The sequence below is a fragment of the Chiroxiphia lanceolata genome, chromosome 1 (assembly GCF_009829145.1).
Source record: "Chiroxiphia lanceolata isolate bChiLan1 chromosome 1, bChiLan1.pri, whole genome shotgun sequence".
Taxonomy (NCBI): Eukaryota; Metazoa; Chordata; class Aves; order Passeriformes; family Pipridae; genus Chiroxiphia; species Chiroxiphia lanceolata.
Genome location: NC_045637.1, coordinates 53,218,551 through 53,234,388, shown reverse-complemented (window position 1 = coordinate 53,234,388; position 15,838 = coordinate 53,218,551). Strand labels below are relative to the sequence as shown.

The following is a 15,838-nucleotide window of genomic DNA, read 5'->3' as shown; positions in this document are numbered from 1 at the left end:
TAAGATTGAAAAAAATCTTGTGACCTTTTTAAGACATTAAAAGAATAAGTTTGAAATTTAAGTGGCCTTTTTCTTTCAGTTCTCTACACTTCGATGGCTATTTCAGGGGCAAGGGGTTTGCTTAATGATTGTGAAGAATTTTGCATTTTGAGATGGAATATACTACGGCATAGATGTACTTTGACTGTGTAGCTGAGGTTTTGGTAGTTTCTTCCAAGCATCCCTGTTGTGCTTGGCAACCTGTTACTGCAGCATGAAATGGCATCTTGGCTGGAAGTAAGTCTGAATATCCACCTCAGTCCAGGTTTACAGGAAACCGTGAGGTCAAACTGCCTTTAACCTGCCTTCAGACTGTTGACTACTTTGTTTCCTCTCATTTAAAATTACTGATACCGTATCTCCTGTGTCTTCCAGGGGCAACTTGCTTAAATCACCTTTCTTCCAGCCTGTGAAACCCAAAGTGTGTGTGAAGCGGTTTTTTTCCCTGAGGAGGTAGAAATGGCTGTGGCAGCTTGTCTTTGATGTATTGTAGCAGAGCACTTTCATTTATCAGTCAGGTACCTGATGCCCTGGCAGTTGAGCCTCAGGCAGGTGTCTCATTTTTATTTTTTTTCTCCCTCCTCTTTTCTTGGGAAAATAGATTTTTTTGCAGTTTCTTTTGTTGTAAACAGGAAGTTGCTATTTACTCCCCAGAGGTTGCGTTTGTACTCCTAGCACAGCCATGGAGGTGGTTAAGATTCAGAGTCATCTCTGCCTTTAAGTGTGATGGGTTTGGGTTTTTGGAGGGTTTGTTTGATTTTTATTTTTTTTTAGGCCTGGGGATTTTTGTGTTTGGAGTTTTGTTTATTTTGGGCTTTTTGTGTGAGAGCGTTTTTAATCTGTTTTTCTGTTTGTTTTTTATAATTTTTCCTTTGCATGTCCCTTTTTCTTTTCAAAATTGGCTTAATCCCTCGAGGACTAGGCAGTGTGACAGCACTGTGGGTGGTAACAGGCTGTCAGGAAGCAGTGAGCTCTTCAGGCAGGAGGATTTCTGAGCATTCCCTGCTGCCATAAGGAGAACACCTAAAAGTAACTCATTCTCTCCCAGGCCAGATGATTCCCATTTTAGAAATATGCACTGAAGTCCAGTTGATTTCTGTGTTTTGTTCAGAGTAAGTAAGTATCTTCATCTGTTTTTTGCCTCAGTGTAATGACAGTTGAACTGTAGTTGGATCATGTGTGCAATTCCTGAGGTGAAAGGGACCAGCTCTTTGTTCAGACCAGAGGATACTTCAGGTCATCCTCTAACTGTGAACGGAGCGCAGGATTCACTGGGGGAGTATTGGGACTTAGATCCCAGTTCTTGGAGTCCAGAATTAACATGACCCAACCTAATTCCATCACTGTACTTAAATACTGTTCCACCAGTCCAGTAAAATGATCCTTTTAAGTATTTCCTAGTCATTTAAAGGTAAAACACCTCTATGTTGAAAAATGAGACAGATCTTCTGGATGCTTTATTTATGCAATGCTGGTGCAGGCCTGTGAAATGGAGGGAAAATTTGAGGCTTTTTCGTAAGGAAGACAGAGTGTCTTCAGTTGCGGAGTGCCTGAATTCCTCTGACATGTAACAACTAAGGATCATCTTCAGGGAAGAGGAGAAATAGCTGTCTTTCTCCTTTTTCTTTCATCCAGCGTGCCATGGATCTGTCTACCTCTTTTCTGCTTCATTTGGTGATTCCCAAGAAGCGGAAGGGAAGGAAAGACTTGCTTTATTCTCAGCGTTTCCCAAGAATATTTGATTTAGAGCCTGAGGGATGTGGAGTCTGTTGCTTAACTATGATAGGGAATTTTCTCATGCTGTCAGCGTTAGCAATGTCAGTAATTCAAGCTTCCACTTGTCCCTACGGATATGGGTTTTGGGGGAATGTGCACCTCTGTTCTGAGCGGGGAAAAAGGGAGCTGTTTCTTCTGTGGGGCAGTGGTGGGAGATGCTGCCAGAGATCCTGCTGAATTACATTGTGTGTGTCTTCCCCAAAGAAAGATTTGAGCTCTGTATCTCAATTCATTTCTCTTTTGGTCAGGGTTTCCTGAGCAGAAAATGAGGCAGCTCCCCAATTAGCATCTGTTGGTCTGTGATTTCCCAGAAACTGTATCCTACCTCTATCCCCATCTTCTTGGTAGAATACCAGGTTGGTTCTTCACAAGCGATTTTCATGGATTTCCATTTAATCTCTTGGCTCATCTTAGAGCTTACTCATGAGAATTCGTCACAGAAAATCCCTTTTTTTCCCATGTCCTGGTTTACAGCACTGTCTGCCTTTCTCCTCCTTGCTGTGTTTTTGCAGCAGATCCTCTCTTTTTGGTTGTTCCTCCCCAGAGACCCATCAGGATTTTGTAGGGCCATTTCCTTACCACTTTTTCCTGCAGATTTCATGCCAATGAACTGGCAAGTGTCTGGAGGGTAGATTGTTTGTAACCAAGACATGACTGAGGCTTGGAAACCATTTTTTTTGCTGTTCTGAATGTTCCAGATAGCTGTTGCACAAATTCCTGGTCCTGTGGACAAGATCCTACGTTCATTAGGACTGCAGAACAGCAGGGTTACTCGTTAGACTCGTTAGTGCTCATCCCCTTTTCCCTGTACTGTTAGAGGTTGGGCAGCAGAGATGGCTGATTGGAATTGGTAGTGGATGGGCAGGATGGCAAAGTCTGTCCCATGGCTCAGGCACACACTTGATTGGGTTCCTTCCTGTTGGCAAGGTCTCCTTGTCCTTTGATGAGGGATCTGGTGTGCAGCGCTTGTGTTTTCTGACCTGGTTTCAGCCTAGGGACCTCTTGTCTTCGTAGGATGGGAAGGGGAGTCTGAGACAGGCAGGTGGATAAAAGCTTGTTCTGTGTTACACTTTCTCCTGTCAGTTCTGTTTGATACTGATGGGGAAGGCTTGTCTCCCTGTCTGTGCTGGCAGGTATATTTAAAGTGATTAATCTTTATATGCAGAATTAGGACATACTCATAGACTACCTTAAAATATGATAATATGACAGGAAAGCTCATTTAAAATATTCCCAGTCATCCCCCCACCCCCAAGTGCTTTCAGACTGCCTTTTAGCTTTAATTAACCTTTACTTCACTTTTTATTTAGATCAGAAAAATAAATAAAGAACCCAAGTTAATGGGATTATTTTAAGGTTCAGTTGCTGCTGAGGTTGGACTACATCTAGATAATTAAAATAGACTGTGACTTAGCAGAGATAAATAACCAGATGTTTAAACATCTTGCAGCTCTCTGATAATGGTTGCTTGAAATTCCATGACCCCACTTCTGCAGAGGTGTAGTAGTGTTTCTGTGTGGGAAATGTTCTAAAGGGATTAACTGCTGGTTTGGGATCATGACTGTGATAATGGAATGTACTGAGCACATTTCTCTGCAAGATTTTTAACAGGGCTGAGGAGAGGTCCTTTGTTTGAACATCAAAAGAAATTTCAGTTATTTTTTAGTCAGTTCAGGTTTCTGGTGTAAGAAAGAACCCAAATAAAACTTGGTTTGACAACCAAGGCTCAAATATGGGCTGGGCCATTTCTCTTGTACTGGTCATTTATTTCACAGTTTCTTCTGGTCCCTTGACTGAGGGGTTTTGTGTTTTGCTTTGGTTTATTTTAATTTTTTTCCAGTCACCTTCTGGATTTTTGTGCCTGACAACATTGTTTCCTGTAAGCAGCACTGTCAGCAGAGATGTCCTACCCTCATCTTCCTCGAGGCCCCACACTGTGATAAAACCAGGCAGTGGCTCACGGTACTGGGGTGAGGTGCTGGGCAGGGGGGAGGCTGCAGCAACGGGAGCTCATCGGGACTCCCAGGCATCTCTTGTGTCTTGGCAAATGATGTTCCTTGGTGCAGAAATCTGGGAAGCAGTATTTCCATCTCTCAAATCAAAATGCTTAGACCACCAACTTCCTTAGTCATGTGCTGAGCTGTGGCTGAACAAGGCTACAGCCATCCTGATGGCTCCCTTCCCGCTCCACAGGGGAGCTTTAGGCAGTGCTGTGGTTCCTCTCTTGGACGGGGGAGTTCAGCAGAGGATTTGGGAAGGCCCATGCTGAGGAGCCCTGGTTTCACACTGAATTGGTCTCTCCCTAGTGGTCTCGGTGCATCCCTCCTGGGTGGATGGAGCAGCCGTGATGGGAGCCGGTGGAGGTGCACCTTGGAGTGTCTAGGGAGGAGTCGGCTGACAAGTCAAAACGACTTGAGGAACAGCATTAGAAGTTTTAGGATGCAACATCCTTTAGTCTTGGCCATTCTCCTGATGTCTGCCCTCCTCTATCCCCCACAGGCCCCCTCCTCCCCCACAAGGCTGACAGCCCAGCGCAGTCAGAGGGTACGGCTGGGGCAGGTGCTGGGACACGCCGGCTGCTAGCAAGGGCTGCTCCCACTGCCCTGAGCTGTAAACTCGTACTGAGAACTCCTGTGTCTTGCAGTTCAGATGGGGAATTCTTCCAGTGTGTGGGAGTGGGGTTGTCTGGTTCAAATCATATGTTTTTTGCAACATTATCCTTTGGCAGACCTTCTTGCTCACGTTGCCAAGACCGTGGCACAAGAAACTCCAGATGAAACTTGGTAGCAGTCCATTGTGTCCAAGAGGGTCAGCAGTGAAAGGGCCAGTGCTGAGCCAGAGAGGGGCTTGTCCTGACGGGTGTCACTTTTGGATATCCACATCCGTGAGAAGGTGGAGGAGCAGCTGGGGCTTGGCCCGAGGCTGCGCCAGTGAGGCTGTGTCTCCTCACCCCGGGATAAGAAGGACTGACAGCCATGCCCTGGTACGGGACATGGAGCTGCTCATTCTGTTGTTGGAGTGTGTTTTAAAGATCACTGTGGAGGACTTATGCTGTTGGATATAAGCCATGTTTGATCTCGATGAGGCATTTTTCTCTCTGCAGATGAAGTTATGAGTCAGAGGTGCATGCTGAGAAATGAAAACCTTGACAGATTAAGCTTGATCAGACCTTTCTGGCAGAGACTTGGGTCGATGCTTTGTTATTTTTTTTTAACTGAAAGGGAGTAGCTTTACATGGTCAGGTGTAAAATTCTTGGCTTCAGTACACAGATTTTAAAAATTAGACTTAGCTCATTAATCTGATGGGACACGGAGGTAAAAATTAATCCCTCCAGTGCTAGTATGGGAATTGGTGATGAAAGTGGAAGCCTCCTGTACAGCAGCCCTTTATCTTCATCATCAAGGACAATGAGTTTCTGGAGCCCTTATATGGTTCCCTGTAGGACTGTGTTACAAGACAGTGCTTTCAGAGTGCCTCGCTGCACCGGAGAGGAAACCTTCCACAATCATACCAGCACAGATGGCTTTGGCTTCGGTGAGAGTGAAGCTGAGCCAGCAATGGAAACCTGGTGTGTACACGGTAGAGCCCAGGAAACCTGTAAGGCTGGCGGGAATCCTGCAAGGCCTTGGACACAAACTTGTGTTTTCAGACTTGTGGTAGGGATGTGATCTGAGAGGAGTATTGCTCATTGTTTATTCTTTTCCTATCTTTCAATAAATAAAATAAAGTAACCCCCACTCTTTTAAACTGTTCAGACAATACCAGTTCAGGCTCCTGTTTTTCAGAGCAAAAAGACTTACTGAGAAGGAAAAATCCTGCTCAGTGTGCCAGATGCCTGAGGTTGGTTCACTGTGCAGTTGCAGTACTTCCACGGGTATAAAGGCTATCCTGTTCTCACTTAGATGCAAGTACCCTGCTGCTGGCAAACCCTGGGTTTGTGCCCTGGTTCATGTTGGCACAGTAGTCCTGGTGACTTGTTCATACAGGGCTTCTTGCTCCTTTTAACTTCTGACTGATCTGACCAAATCTGCTCCAGGCTTGTGCTAGAAAAACAAGGTGTATAGTTGTCCCTTATCCCATCACCCCCTGCCTTCTCTGTGGAAACACTCAGACTTTCAAGAAGGAAGCTGATGGGCCACATCAGACCGTCACAATGTTTTGTTAAGAACACTGGAACATTGTGGGCCTGTTCCCTTTTTTCAGTAAACTAAGTCAATCTGGCATTTTGTCTAAAGGGGCTGACAGAGGTTCTGTTGCTGCACTCAGCACATGCAAGCTCTAAGGCTGTCTGTGCTCTAAAGAAAGAGGATTACTTTAAGTCAGTTTAAATGATACTTTAATTTAGACAAACTGGTTGTTCAGGACATGTATGTCCTTGGTGCAGGGGGCCAGGCTGCTGTGCAGGCAGTGTTGATGCCCTGGGTGGGAGGCAATCACCTGAGCAACTGCTGTTCATAGATTTTGTTCCAAGGCCCTGGGGATTGATAAGGCAGCTTATAACGGGATCTGAACAGCACATTCAGATTATTGTACTGTAATTACTTTCCACTGTATTTGAAATTAGCTTTAGCTTTTTTGGCCAATTATTCACAACTGCCACAGCAGCCTCTCCAATCACTGCTGGTCGGGGGCTGTTTCATGGGAAGCACTGGGTAAGGGGCAGCAGGAAGAGCAGTGCCCTGCCCCACCCCCTCCTGGCAGGGCTGTGGCACAGAATGTGACAGATCGCATCAAAGAATCATCTTCCAGGTTACAAGTCTCTGGTTACAGTTGCTGCACTGCTGCAGGAGCAGCAATTCCACCTCTGTTTCAGACCTCTGTGGCAACATGTGTTGAGAGCAGCGTCCATGTGGTAGAAGGAATGATGTGAGTAAAAAGGATGGTTTTGCCTTCATAACTCAAAACTCTAGTGGTAATAGGGAAGCAAAGGCTTAAAATCTTTAATTTGATCAAATTTAACTTGATCTTCTCCTGAGTTACAGAACTTTCTATGACATTCAGTTGCCTTCTCTTTCAGAGAAGAGTTATTAACAAAGCCCAAATTAATTTTTCATAGAAACTTCTGAACTGCAGGTAGCCACCCAAGATGAATCACTGTGATTTGCACCATGAAGTAGATAAATGAGAAACTACTGTCAAATGGCTGTTGAATTTATTTGCTTGATAAATACAATCCTAACAAAATAAAAGTTAACCGATATTAAGAGATTTGTCTGAAGAACATTAGAAAAATCCATGACAATTCAATAGGAATTAGTGTGAATTAAACAAACAAAAAGTTTAAATATTGCCAGCAAATATAAAATGTATGTAACGAAGGCAAGGGAGAATGCTTTAGTTTACATTTGTCATCTGATCACATTTTCTGTGTTTATAAACTTTTTCCAAATTTTAAAAAAATACTATGCTGTTTTCTATAACATATCAAAGCATTATTTGTACAAAATCAAATCATGGCCAATGATTCACAACAGTGCAATAGATAAAGAATACCACCACATCCAACAGGTGCTGAAAATAAATATCCAGATTAAAAAATAAGATAGCCTATATGCACTCTGTGGAGTTTCTGTCTATATATGGTTTGATGGATGAGTCTCATGAGTGTATCCAAAACATTAAATGGCCCTTAAATGCCAGCATGGGTGGAGGATTTTGAAGGGTAGAAGCAGTTAAAACAGCCAAACCAAAAGCAAGCCCCAGATGGGGGTGGTTGGTTTTTTAAACAACAGCACAAGGGAGGCTATTGCTGAACCCCCGGTGCTTCCCCTTGGCGTCATCCTTCGGGCTTGCTTAGAAAGCACAAGTGACCGTCACCTGGGCAGGGGAAGTGCTGTATTGCTTGGTCAGGCAGACACATCCCAAGTGACATAACCCATTCCCATCCCTGCCTACAAGCAGCAGCTATCCCTGAGGGATGGAAGCATTGAGGATGGATGAAGACAAAGCTCTTGGCTACATGGCAGCAGCGTGAACAGGGCCTGTCTTGAACAGGTGTGATGAGGGTGGTTAATAAATGAGTCAGTGTGTTACCTACACCACTAAAAGACATGAACGGCTCTTGATGAACATTTCCATCGTACGGGGACATAAATAATATCTCTCAAGTTTTTACACTTACTCAGTACATCTCAGAACAAAAATGAAGCTTAAGGGCATGTCAGGTAAACACGATACCCCACAGTCTCCCACCGTTTCAGCCAACCCAGAGTAAATTTAAAGCTCCCTTGTATATAATCTGCATCAGAAAGGTATCAAAGGCACAAGCAAGAAGTGACTCGGTTAATAAGCAGAAATAATGGTGAATGAGGATGAACAGATCCACAAGGCAAATAATTAGTAAGTGTGTGTGGGTTTTTGTTTGTTTACTGAAAATTATATTTTCCAATTCTGCTCCAGTGAATGTCAATAATGATTTTGGTTTGAAATAAAACTGTTACTGAATTATTTTAAATCACCTGAAGGAAACCAGTTTTGAAATAATCTGATACTAACTGAAAAACTCTTCTGGCCTCTCCAAACTCACCTGAGTCTGATGAGTAGAAGCCACAAGTATTAGAGACAAAAGTCTCCAGGGCTTAAAAGAAAAGTTTCTTTACAGAATGTACACAGCCAGCAATAATTTGTGCAGTTAGACTCAAATTACAGTAATTTGCACAGTTTAGTTGATTTTATGCATAGCCAAGGAGCCTGATCAAATCGGAGTTTCTTTCCTGTCTTTACTTGGCGATGGCTTGACTTGCTGCTCCTTGCTTGCTTTTGGCTGCTCTTTGGCTGCTTTTGTCTCCAGGACACTGTCTCTTTGCTGCTGAGAAACGCCCCCGCGTTTTTCTGGCTCCTCTTCCTCCTGCACCTGCTGCTCTGACTTGGCTCGCTGCAGCAGCCGGAGCTGCACCCGCAGCTCTATGATGGCCTCTCGCTCCTCGTGAATCGCTTGGTTCAGGTGATTGTTCTTTATCTTTTAAGGAAGGAAAACCAAACGTCAGGGCTCCCTCTGACAAAGAACTGCTGTAGCTTGGGGGGTTTTAGCACTGCAGCGAAGCTGCCAGCCCAGACAGCAGCGGGGACTTGCACACAACAGTAACTTAAAAACATGAGTGTGTGGAACTGCAAACAACCAGTTTGCACATGTGCAAACATCTCTGCACAAGCTCCAGCAAGTAACTGCTAAGGGAAGAGAACCAGTGAATGCTAAGAACCAAATCTTACCTCCAGTTCCTCATTCTGTCTCTGCAAATCCTCCAAGATAACCTGCAGTTCCTCCTCATCTTCACTCTCACTTTCACTCTCGGAAGAATATTCCTCGGTTTCACTTCGGCCATGCTGCTGGCGACTGAAAGACCAGTGACAAATCCTGATTTAAGCACTTCCTCAAGTCTGCCAGAACTGTGGCAGCATAAGACAGTTAACTTGCACCCACCGAATCATCTGCCAATGTTTTTTTAAAAAAATAAATAAATCAGACTTTCCTTTCAATGCTTAATAAAGCAGTGATTTCCAAAGGGGATTTTTCTACAGCACAGGGTCTAGTTTCCCTAATATCATAATTCCAGTTAAAAAACCAGAAAATATCCTGAAAGATCCAAATTTGTTGAGACTTGAATAAAAATAAGTGGCTTTCCACTGTGATGTTTGCTGGGTGAGCTTCTCAGTGTAGTCTAGAGCATTATTTCAGCAAAGTGTGTGGTGTAGTTGTAATCAAAGTGTGCTCCCCTGGCAGGGCTCTGATGTGAACTGTCCCTCTTACCTTTGTATTTCAGCTATTTCTGCTCGGAGACGATCTATTTCTTCCTTCTCTGAGGCAATCTGTCTCCGCAGAAACTGCTCCATGGCCAGCAGTTCTTCCTGTTCTGTTAAAATCTCGTTCTCCTGCAATGATCAGTTAGTTCACTTAAAGTCTTGACTTTATTTCCTACAGGAGCATACAGTAAGTACGAGATGATGCTGTTCTCTGAAACACTTCCAGTAGCATTGGTTAGCATGTCTGCTTTGAACTCTGATCCATCAAGACCTCAAAGCAAAAATAAGTTCAAACCCAACAATGTCTGTTCTGAATCCCCAAGATGACTGCTGTACTGAATAGTTCTGTTAATGACACACCAAATCCTGGCATGTTTGGCTGCCTTTCCTTAAATCACAAGGGAAAGCTCAGGCCAACCAGCAAAATAACTAGAAAAACTAAATTATATGTCTTTGAAGATGAATGTAAGGAGGAAGGTACAGTGGGGAGAAGATCAAAGCTACTGGGGGAAGCAACGGAAGGCAAAAAAGCCAAAATAGTTGCCTTACTTCCTTTGATCAGCAGGAGAGCAGTTTAATGGTATTAAAACTGGCTTGATTTGGAAGTGCTTTCTAAGTACATTAACAACAAATGCAATTTTTTTCTTTTTTTTTTTTTGTTGCACAGTGTCTCCTTCCTGCTGTTAACAAGAGTCTGCTCAGCTCTGGGTTCACTCCTGCAGTCAGTTTTCCTTCCCTGCTTTACTTAACCTTTAAAACAAAGCCTTGTGTTTTAATGCACAGAGAGACCCTGTTAAGCCTTCAATGTCCCATTGCATTAGAAGGGACAAAGGAGCGTTCAATATATCTGAAATATAAAATACCAAGAGGCAAACAGGTGAGTGCCTGCCAGCTACCTGTGCAAGCAGAATATTTATAACTTCTTCATTCTCATTCATTTCTTCTTTGGAGACATCCTCCTTTGAAAGGCTAGCAATTTCTTGTGCAATCTTTGTTTCACACTCCTGCCAGAGAAAGAGAACAACATTTAAAAGGACACCTTCCCCAGTCACTCTAGTTAATCTAAGAAAGATTTTTTTGAATGTATTACTTCCCAAATTTAGAACCACCATTTCAGTTGTCTCGAAAGCTTTCAGTGAGGTCTGTCCCTTCTCTGGGACATAGAACAGTTTAAAAAAATGCTTCTCAAGCTTCTTAACCCTGAGTCTTCCACTAATTCCTCCTGGCACTCCAGGATACGATGTTTTAAGCGTATAATGAATACATGCCCTGTCAAACACTGAGTTTTTAATCACACACGTATTTTTTTTGTGAACAACTGCAAAGATCTCTCTGTCCCTAGGGAGAGCCAGCTAAGCAGAAAACACAGTTGCTCATCAGGAATGTAAAGTTAAGAAAATCTGCAGTAAAAAGATTGAAACATGGTTTGATCTGTGTGCCTCTGCACTGTCTCAAATTACAGATCCATGATTTAGATGTCTGGCCAATAAACAGAAAAGTTACTCACCTGTCTCTTAGCTTCTCTTAGTTTCCTTTTAAGAGCTGTTAAGATTCTTTGCACTTCCCAGAGTCTCTCTTCTTTGGATAAGTCTTTTATGCCTGCCTGCAAGTCTCTGTGTAAACAGTTCAGTAGGAACTCCTAGAAATATTGCCAAAGAAGTTGTGTCTTTAATATATCGCAGTAGGGCAGACTGAAAAGGAAAATCTTTCTGGCTTTGTGGCAACAGGCTGGGAATTTTGGTTTTCAAACCATGACATGTCAACAAACAAGTGTTAACATAGACTCAGCACGTGACGTAGAGCCAGCTGAAGTGCAATACTAAAGAAACCACCCTCTTTAATGTGCTCTCCTGACCTTCCTCCCACAATAAAAGTATTGAACTATATAGCAAAGTACTCTATGAATGACACAGCTATGATCATCACAAGACCGTAACAACCTTATACACATGAAAAAGGAAAGAAAACCATCAGTCTCTTTCCAGTGGTGTCCACTGATAGGATAATTGTGATGGAATTAAAAAGTATGTTAGAAACTTACCAGAATTTACTACTGAATGTATAAAACCCAGGGCAAAGATAAACAGAAAGATACTAAAGTAATTGCCAACCTGTCGTCTGATTTCTTCTTTGATGCTTTCTTGTGTTTCTGGAAGTGCTGGCATTGTTGCCATATTTGACCAGCGAAGGGGTTTTGTCACCTGCTTTAGGGTCACGTTCCCAAAGAACTCCTGAACATGTGTAAAAAACACATACAGGACACGATTGCTGATCTGCAAAGAAAGGACAAGCAGGATATTGGAAACAGCAGCCTTCGGTATGCCTTTCTGTGATCTACAGTCATGCCAGTTTCATGAGAAACTAAGAGATTCAAATCTGGATTAAAAATGACACTTTGAACAATGCAGCACTGGCATTAAGGAGTCACTTCCCTGTCTCTCTTACCTGTGCATCTGAGGCATTGTCATGCTGAACTCAGAATCTTCACATGTCTTAGCCTACCATAATTATTTCCATCTCTGGTAGATACAGAAATATATTAAATCTTTCTTTGTACCGAGGTAAAGGTAGTTAGTAAAAGCAACCATACTATGTTATAGCTGATGGCTAGCTACACCTTCTCGCTCCTACCCCAACCTGCAGTATTTTCTACAGTTTCTCTCTCAGATTATTTAATACAGTAGAAAAAAAGTAGTTTGAAAGGATCTTCCAATGTATTCTGTTTTAACACGAGACAGAAGCAAGTACGTATTTTGACACTGTATCTTCCATTAAAATTAAAAAAATTATCCTGAAACAAATATTAGGAGTTCTGTCACTACCTGCACTTTAATTGCTAAGATCTAGTTACCAACAAAACATGATTGGGCCTGCACTGTTTTATGTTAATTGTTACCTCTTTTCTCAGCTAGAAAGGTGTCTGGCACAGCAAAACAGCCAAGAATAACACCCAGCCCTTTTGCTACTGGGCCTCCACCTAGACTCTTAATTATAAAGTCAAGCTTTTCTAAAGTGTGGGGTTTGTTCTGGAAGGCCCACACCCAATAATGCCATGTTTTCATGATGCACAGAATGCATTTAAATTAAGTGTTTCCAAGATGTTAATTAAGGAATCAATCAATCTAGAAACCACAATATCTTACTGGAAAATGAAGTCAGTTGTTTTTCCCCAGCCATTTGACTGCAGACACCAAAGCCATTTTACCCATGTCATCACTGCACCAGAAGATCTATGTGCTGGACAGGGTTCATCGGCTTGATATTAAAATTAAGCAACAATTTAGTCTTCACTAAATTATCACTGAATCAGAAGCCCACAGAAACTGTGTATCTGCATGAATTATTGGACAATTTCAACATTAAATGACTGCTGTTCACGATAGAATTAAAACACAGACAGCAGTCTTTGTAATACTGTCATAGTAACCCAAATACCAGACCCATAGTATGCAAACTCACATGTGGAAAGCCTTTCGTTCCCCCTTTCCCAGAATTTCAGGTTCCCGAGGCATAAGCAGAAGCTGTAATTTAGCTTAACTGTATCAGACAACATCCAATTCCCACCAGCACAACAATTGCTACAAAGAAGTCCTTCTTGGGCTGAAGTTGTGCTCTAACACCTGCTGTGTGGTGCACGTACCTGGACAGTAGGGCTGAGCACTATAGAAATATTCTGGATGTTCATTTTTGTTTCCAGTTCCTCTGCAATAACATGGTCCATATGCACAATCAGCCAAGAAATTAGGAGGTGGTTACACTCTGGCAACTCTTTCAGCAGCCTCTGGCACTCCTGAACTTTCTCAGCCTCTGTGCTCTTTCCACAAGCATCTTCAAAGCGGGACGTGAGCTCTTTGGTAAGCAGATTTTCAGGCAGCTCTCGCAGGTACTGTTTCAGCAGGCTGGCCACTGTGTAGGGCTCGTATTCTTCCAGGTTAGGAGACTCTTCGCGATCATAGGCTGCTTTTAGCTCGTCAACTTTTGATTTTATTCCTTAAAATATTCAGATCAAGAATTAAGAGGAATTTCGACTCTAAACGTATAACAGTTATATTTAAACTTTTTTTTTATTTTGAAATGTACTTATTTCATCTCTCTTTACAATTTAAGCTGATTGAGGAACACCTTTTAGAAGTTATCCACATGTAACAAAGGGAAAATCACGACTCACAATTCCATGATCACTGGTTCTAAAAGCACTGACTAGTACTACGAAGCAAAACCACAGCACTGACAGAGCTCTGAATCAGAACTGCTACTAGAATTCCCCTTCATCAAGGAACATAAAATAGGGTAAGGAAGGGTAGGGAAACGTTAAGATCAATTGTGTATTTGCATTCAGCATCTTTGTGGCTGTTCAATTATATATCCCTAAGCCAAGCAGCAAATATGTTATCAGTTCAAATATTGTGCAGCAAGTTCTACCTATAACAGTTTTCCTCTGTCAAAACAAAACCCACACTTCTTAGTTTTCAGATTTCCAGTTGGCCCTCCTCAGCAGAAGAATCTCACACAAGATTTTTGATTTGAGGTATCCTATGAATAAAAGTGTGTTCACATAATTATTCAGCCCATCCAAGATTTTCTGTAAGGTGTGTTTATAACTCAGTGACATTCTAGTCTTCCTGAACTTGGAGAAATTTCATTAAAGCTCAACACCCACTTGAGTTACACCAGCTCAGTGTGCTGCCATGGCTTGGCTCATACCCAATGAGTACAACTGGGCTCACTCAGCCCAGGTAAAATAGGCTGAGTTTTATGCCCAAAATGAGCCCTCACAACAGCTGGTAACTGCAATGCAATTAAGCCAATGCAATGCTCTCTTTCAGTTCTCAGTTTAAACAATCCTACATGCACAAGAGGGTGCTGTTGCACTGGAGAACACCTACAAAGTACACAGAGCAGAAATGATTTACAGAAAACACACCTGTGAAAATTCCCAACACACAGTGTCTAGAAAAAACAAGCAACCAAAATGTTTCACAGGGCTAGACAAAGCAACTGCTTAAGCTGCTGTAGTATTTATGCATACCTACCTAATACCATGCAGATGGACAGCATGAAGACAGCTTAATGAAGCCTTTGATATCATTTGATTACTGCTTTACAGTGCTGGCCAACCTGTTTCAAATACTTTTCCTCAAATTCCTTTTCTCCCTTGTTCTTGCCCCCTTACAGGTACCCACAGAGGTACTTACATGAGTTATGTTGCTGATGTAGCTCACAAATAAAGGGATTGCTTTGTTTAATGTGACTAAAACTGAGGTCTCATTTATGTAAGCTGGTGTTATGCAACTACCATGGCTAATTAGCCGGCTGTTGCTAAGCTTAAACAGTGAAACTTGTATTTTCTGGTTATTAGCATATTTGCTGAAAGAAAACAAGTTTTTAAGAAAAAAAAATCATACAATGGAATTAACTGGAGAAACTAACCTAGTGAGAAGCTTATGTGATAAAACGGTTATATCTCATTTTCGCTTTTGCAATCAGCTACCACTGTATTTCCACTGCAGAAGAAAAAGAATACAAGCTGGCCATACACATTTTATTCATTGTTACCATCCTATCACAAAAGGCCAAAACAGGTGTGTTTTTACTGCCATTAGGCACTACCACCATATTAGCAATTCTTCCAGTATTTCATACCTACAGCCTTGCTTAACTTTGGCTACCTGATTAACTTTTGGATAATCAAAATTAATGCAGCTACAAACAGAATCTCTAGGTGTTGGAAATGGTAAATAATAATAAGATTGCAAGTAAAGACCTTAGGAACCTTCATGTCAGTGTGCCCAGAGTACCTGAAACTCTGTAGATGCCTTCACATTTCATGCCATACTTCTCTACGTAATCTATACATTCACGGAAAACTGCTGGCAGGCGGATGCCATCGTACATCATGGTCCTGTCTACGGCATGAGACAAAGGAATGCCAAACACGGGTCTGTGACTCGGAACATCCACTTGAGGTATCTCTGTCTCCTGAATTGGCTTTTTCTTTTTCTTCTTCTCTTTCCACTGTTTTACAACATCTGCTGCAGTTAAGTCTTTCGACTTCTTCTCTTTATGTTTGTCTTCCTTATGTTTGTCTTCCTTGTGTTTTTCATCTTTGGGTTTCTCTTTTATCTTAAAATCCTTTTCCTTCTTTTTGGAAAAGCTGGGTTTCTTGAAGACATGTATTCCCTTGGACCGTTTCAACTTTGAAGGACTTTCAGCTTCATCACCGGAACTGTCCTCTTGAAATGCAGCATAACCTTCCGCTGTTAGGCAAAGGAAGAGAAGGGA

The 15,838-nt window shown here is 42.2% G+C and overlaps 1 protein-coding gene across 6 annotated transcripts in view; it reads right to left on the bottom strand.

Annotated features, from left to right (window-relative positions):
- Window positions 1-6,948: 6,948 nt before the first annotated feature.
- The window catches only part of RALBP1 (ralA binding protein 1), a 33,142-nt gene continuing 24,252 nt past the window's right edge, over window positions 6,949-15,838 (bottom strand). For all 6 annotated transcript variants that reach the window (XM_032693914.1, XM_032693921.1, XM_032693925.1 and 3 more), the window contains 8 exons: window positions 15,355-15,813; window positions 13,197-13,546; window positions 11,668-11,829; window positions 11,064-11,195; window positions 10,453-10,560; window positions 9,564-9,685; window positions 9,026-9,149; window positions 6,949-8,774 (listed from right to left, as the gene is read on the bottom strand). In XM_032693914.1, the coding sequence (XP_032549805.1) occupies window positions 8,511-8,774; window positions 9,026-9,149; window positions 9,564-9,685; window positions 10,453-10,560; window positions 11,064-11,195; window positions 11,668-11,829; window positions 13,197-13,546; window positions 15,355-15,813 (1,721 nt within the window). In that variant the 3' untranslated portion in view covers window positions 6,949-8,510. The remainder of the gene's footprint in view (window positions 8,775-9,025; window positions 9,150-9,563; window positions 9,686-10,452; window positions 10,561-11,063; window positions 11,196-11,667; window positions 11,830-13,196; window positions 13,547-15,354; window positions 15,814-15,838) is intronic.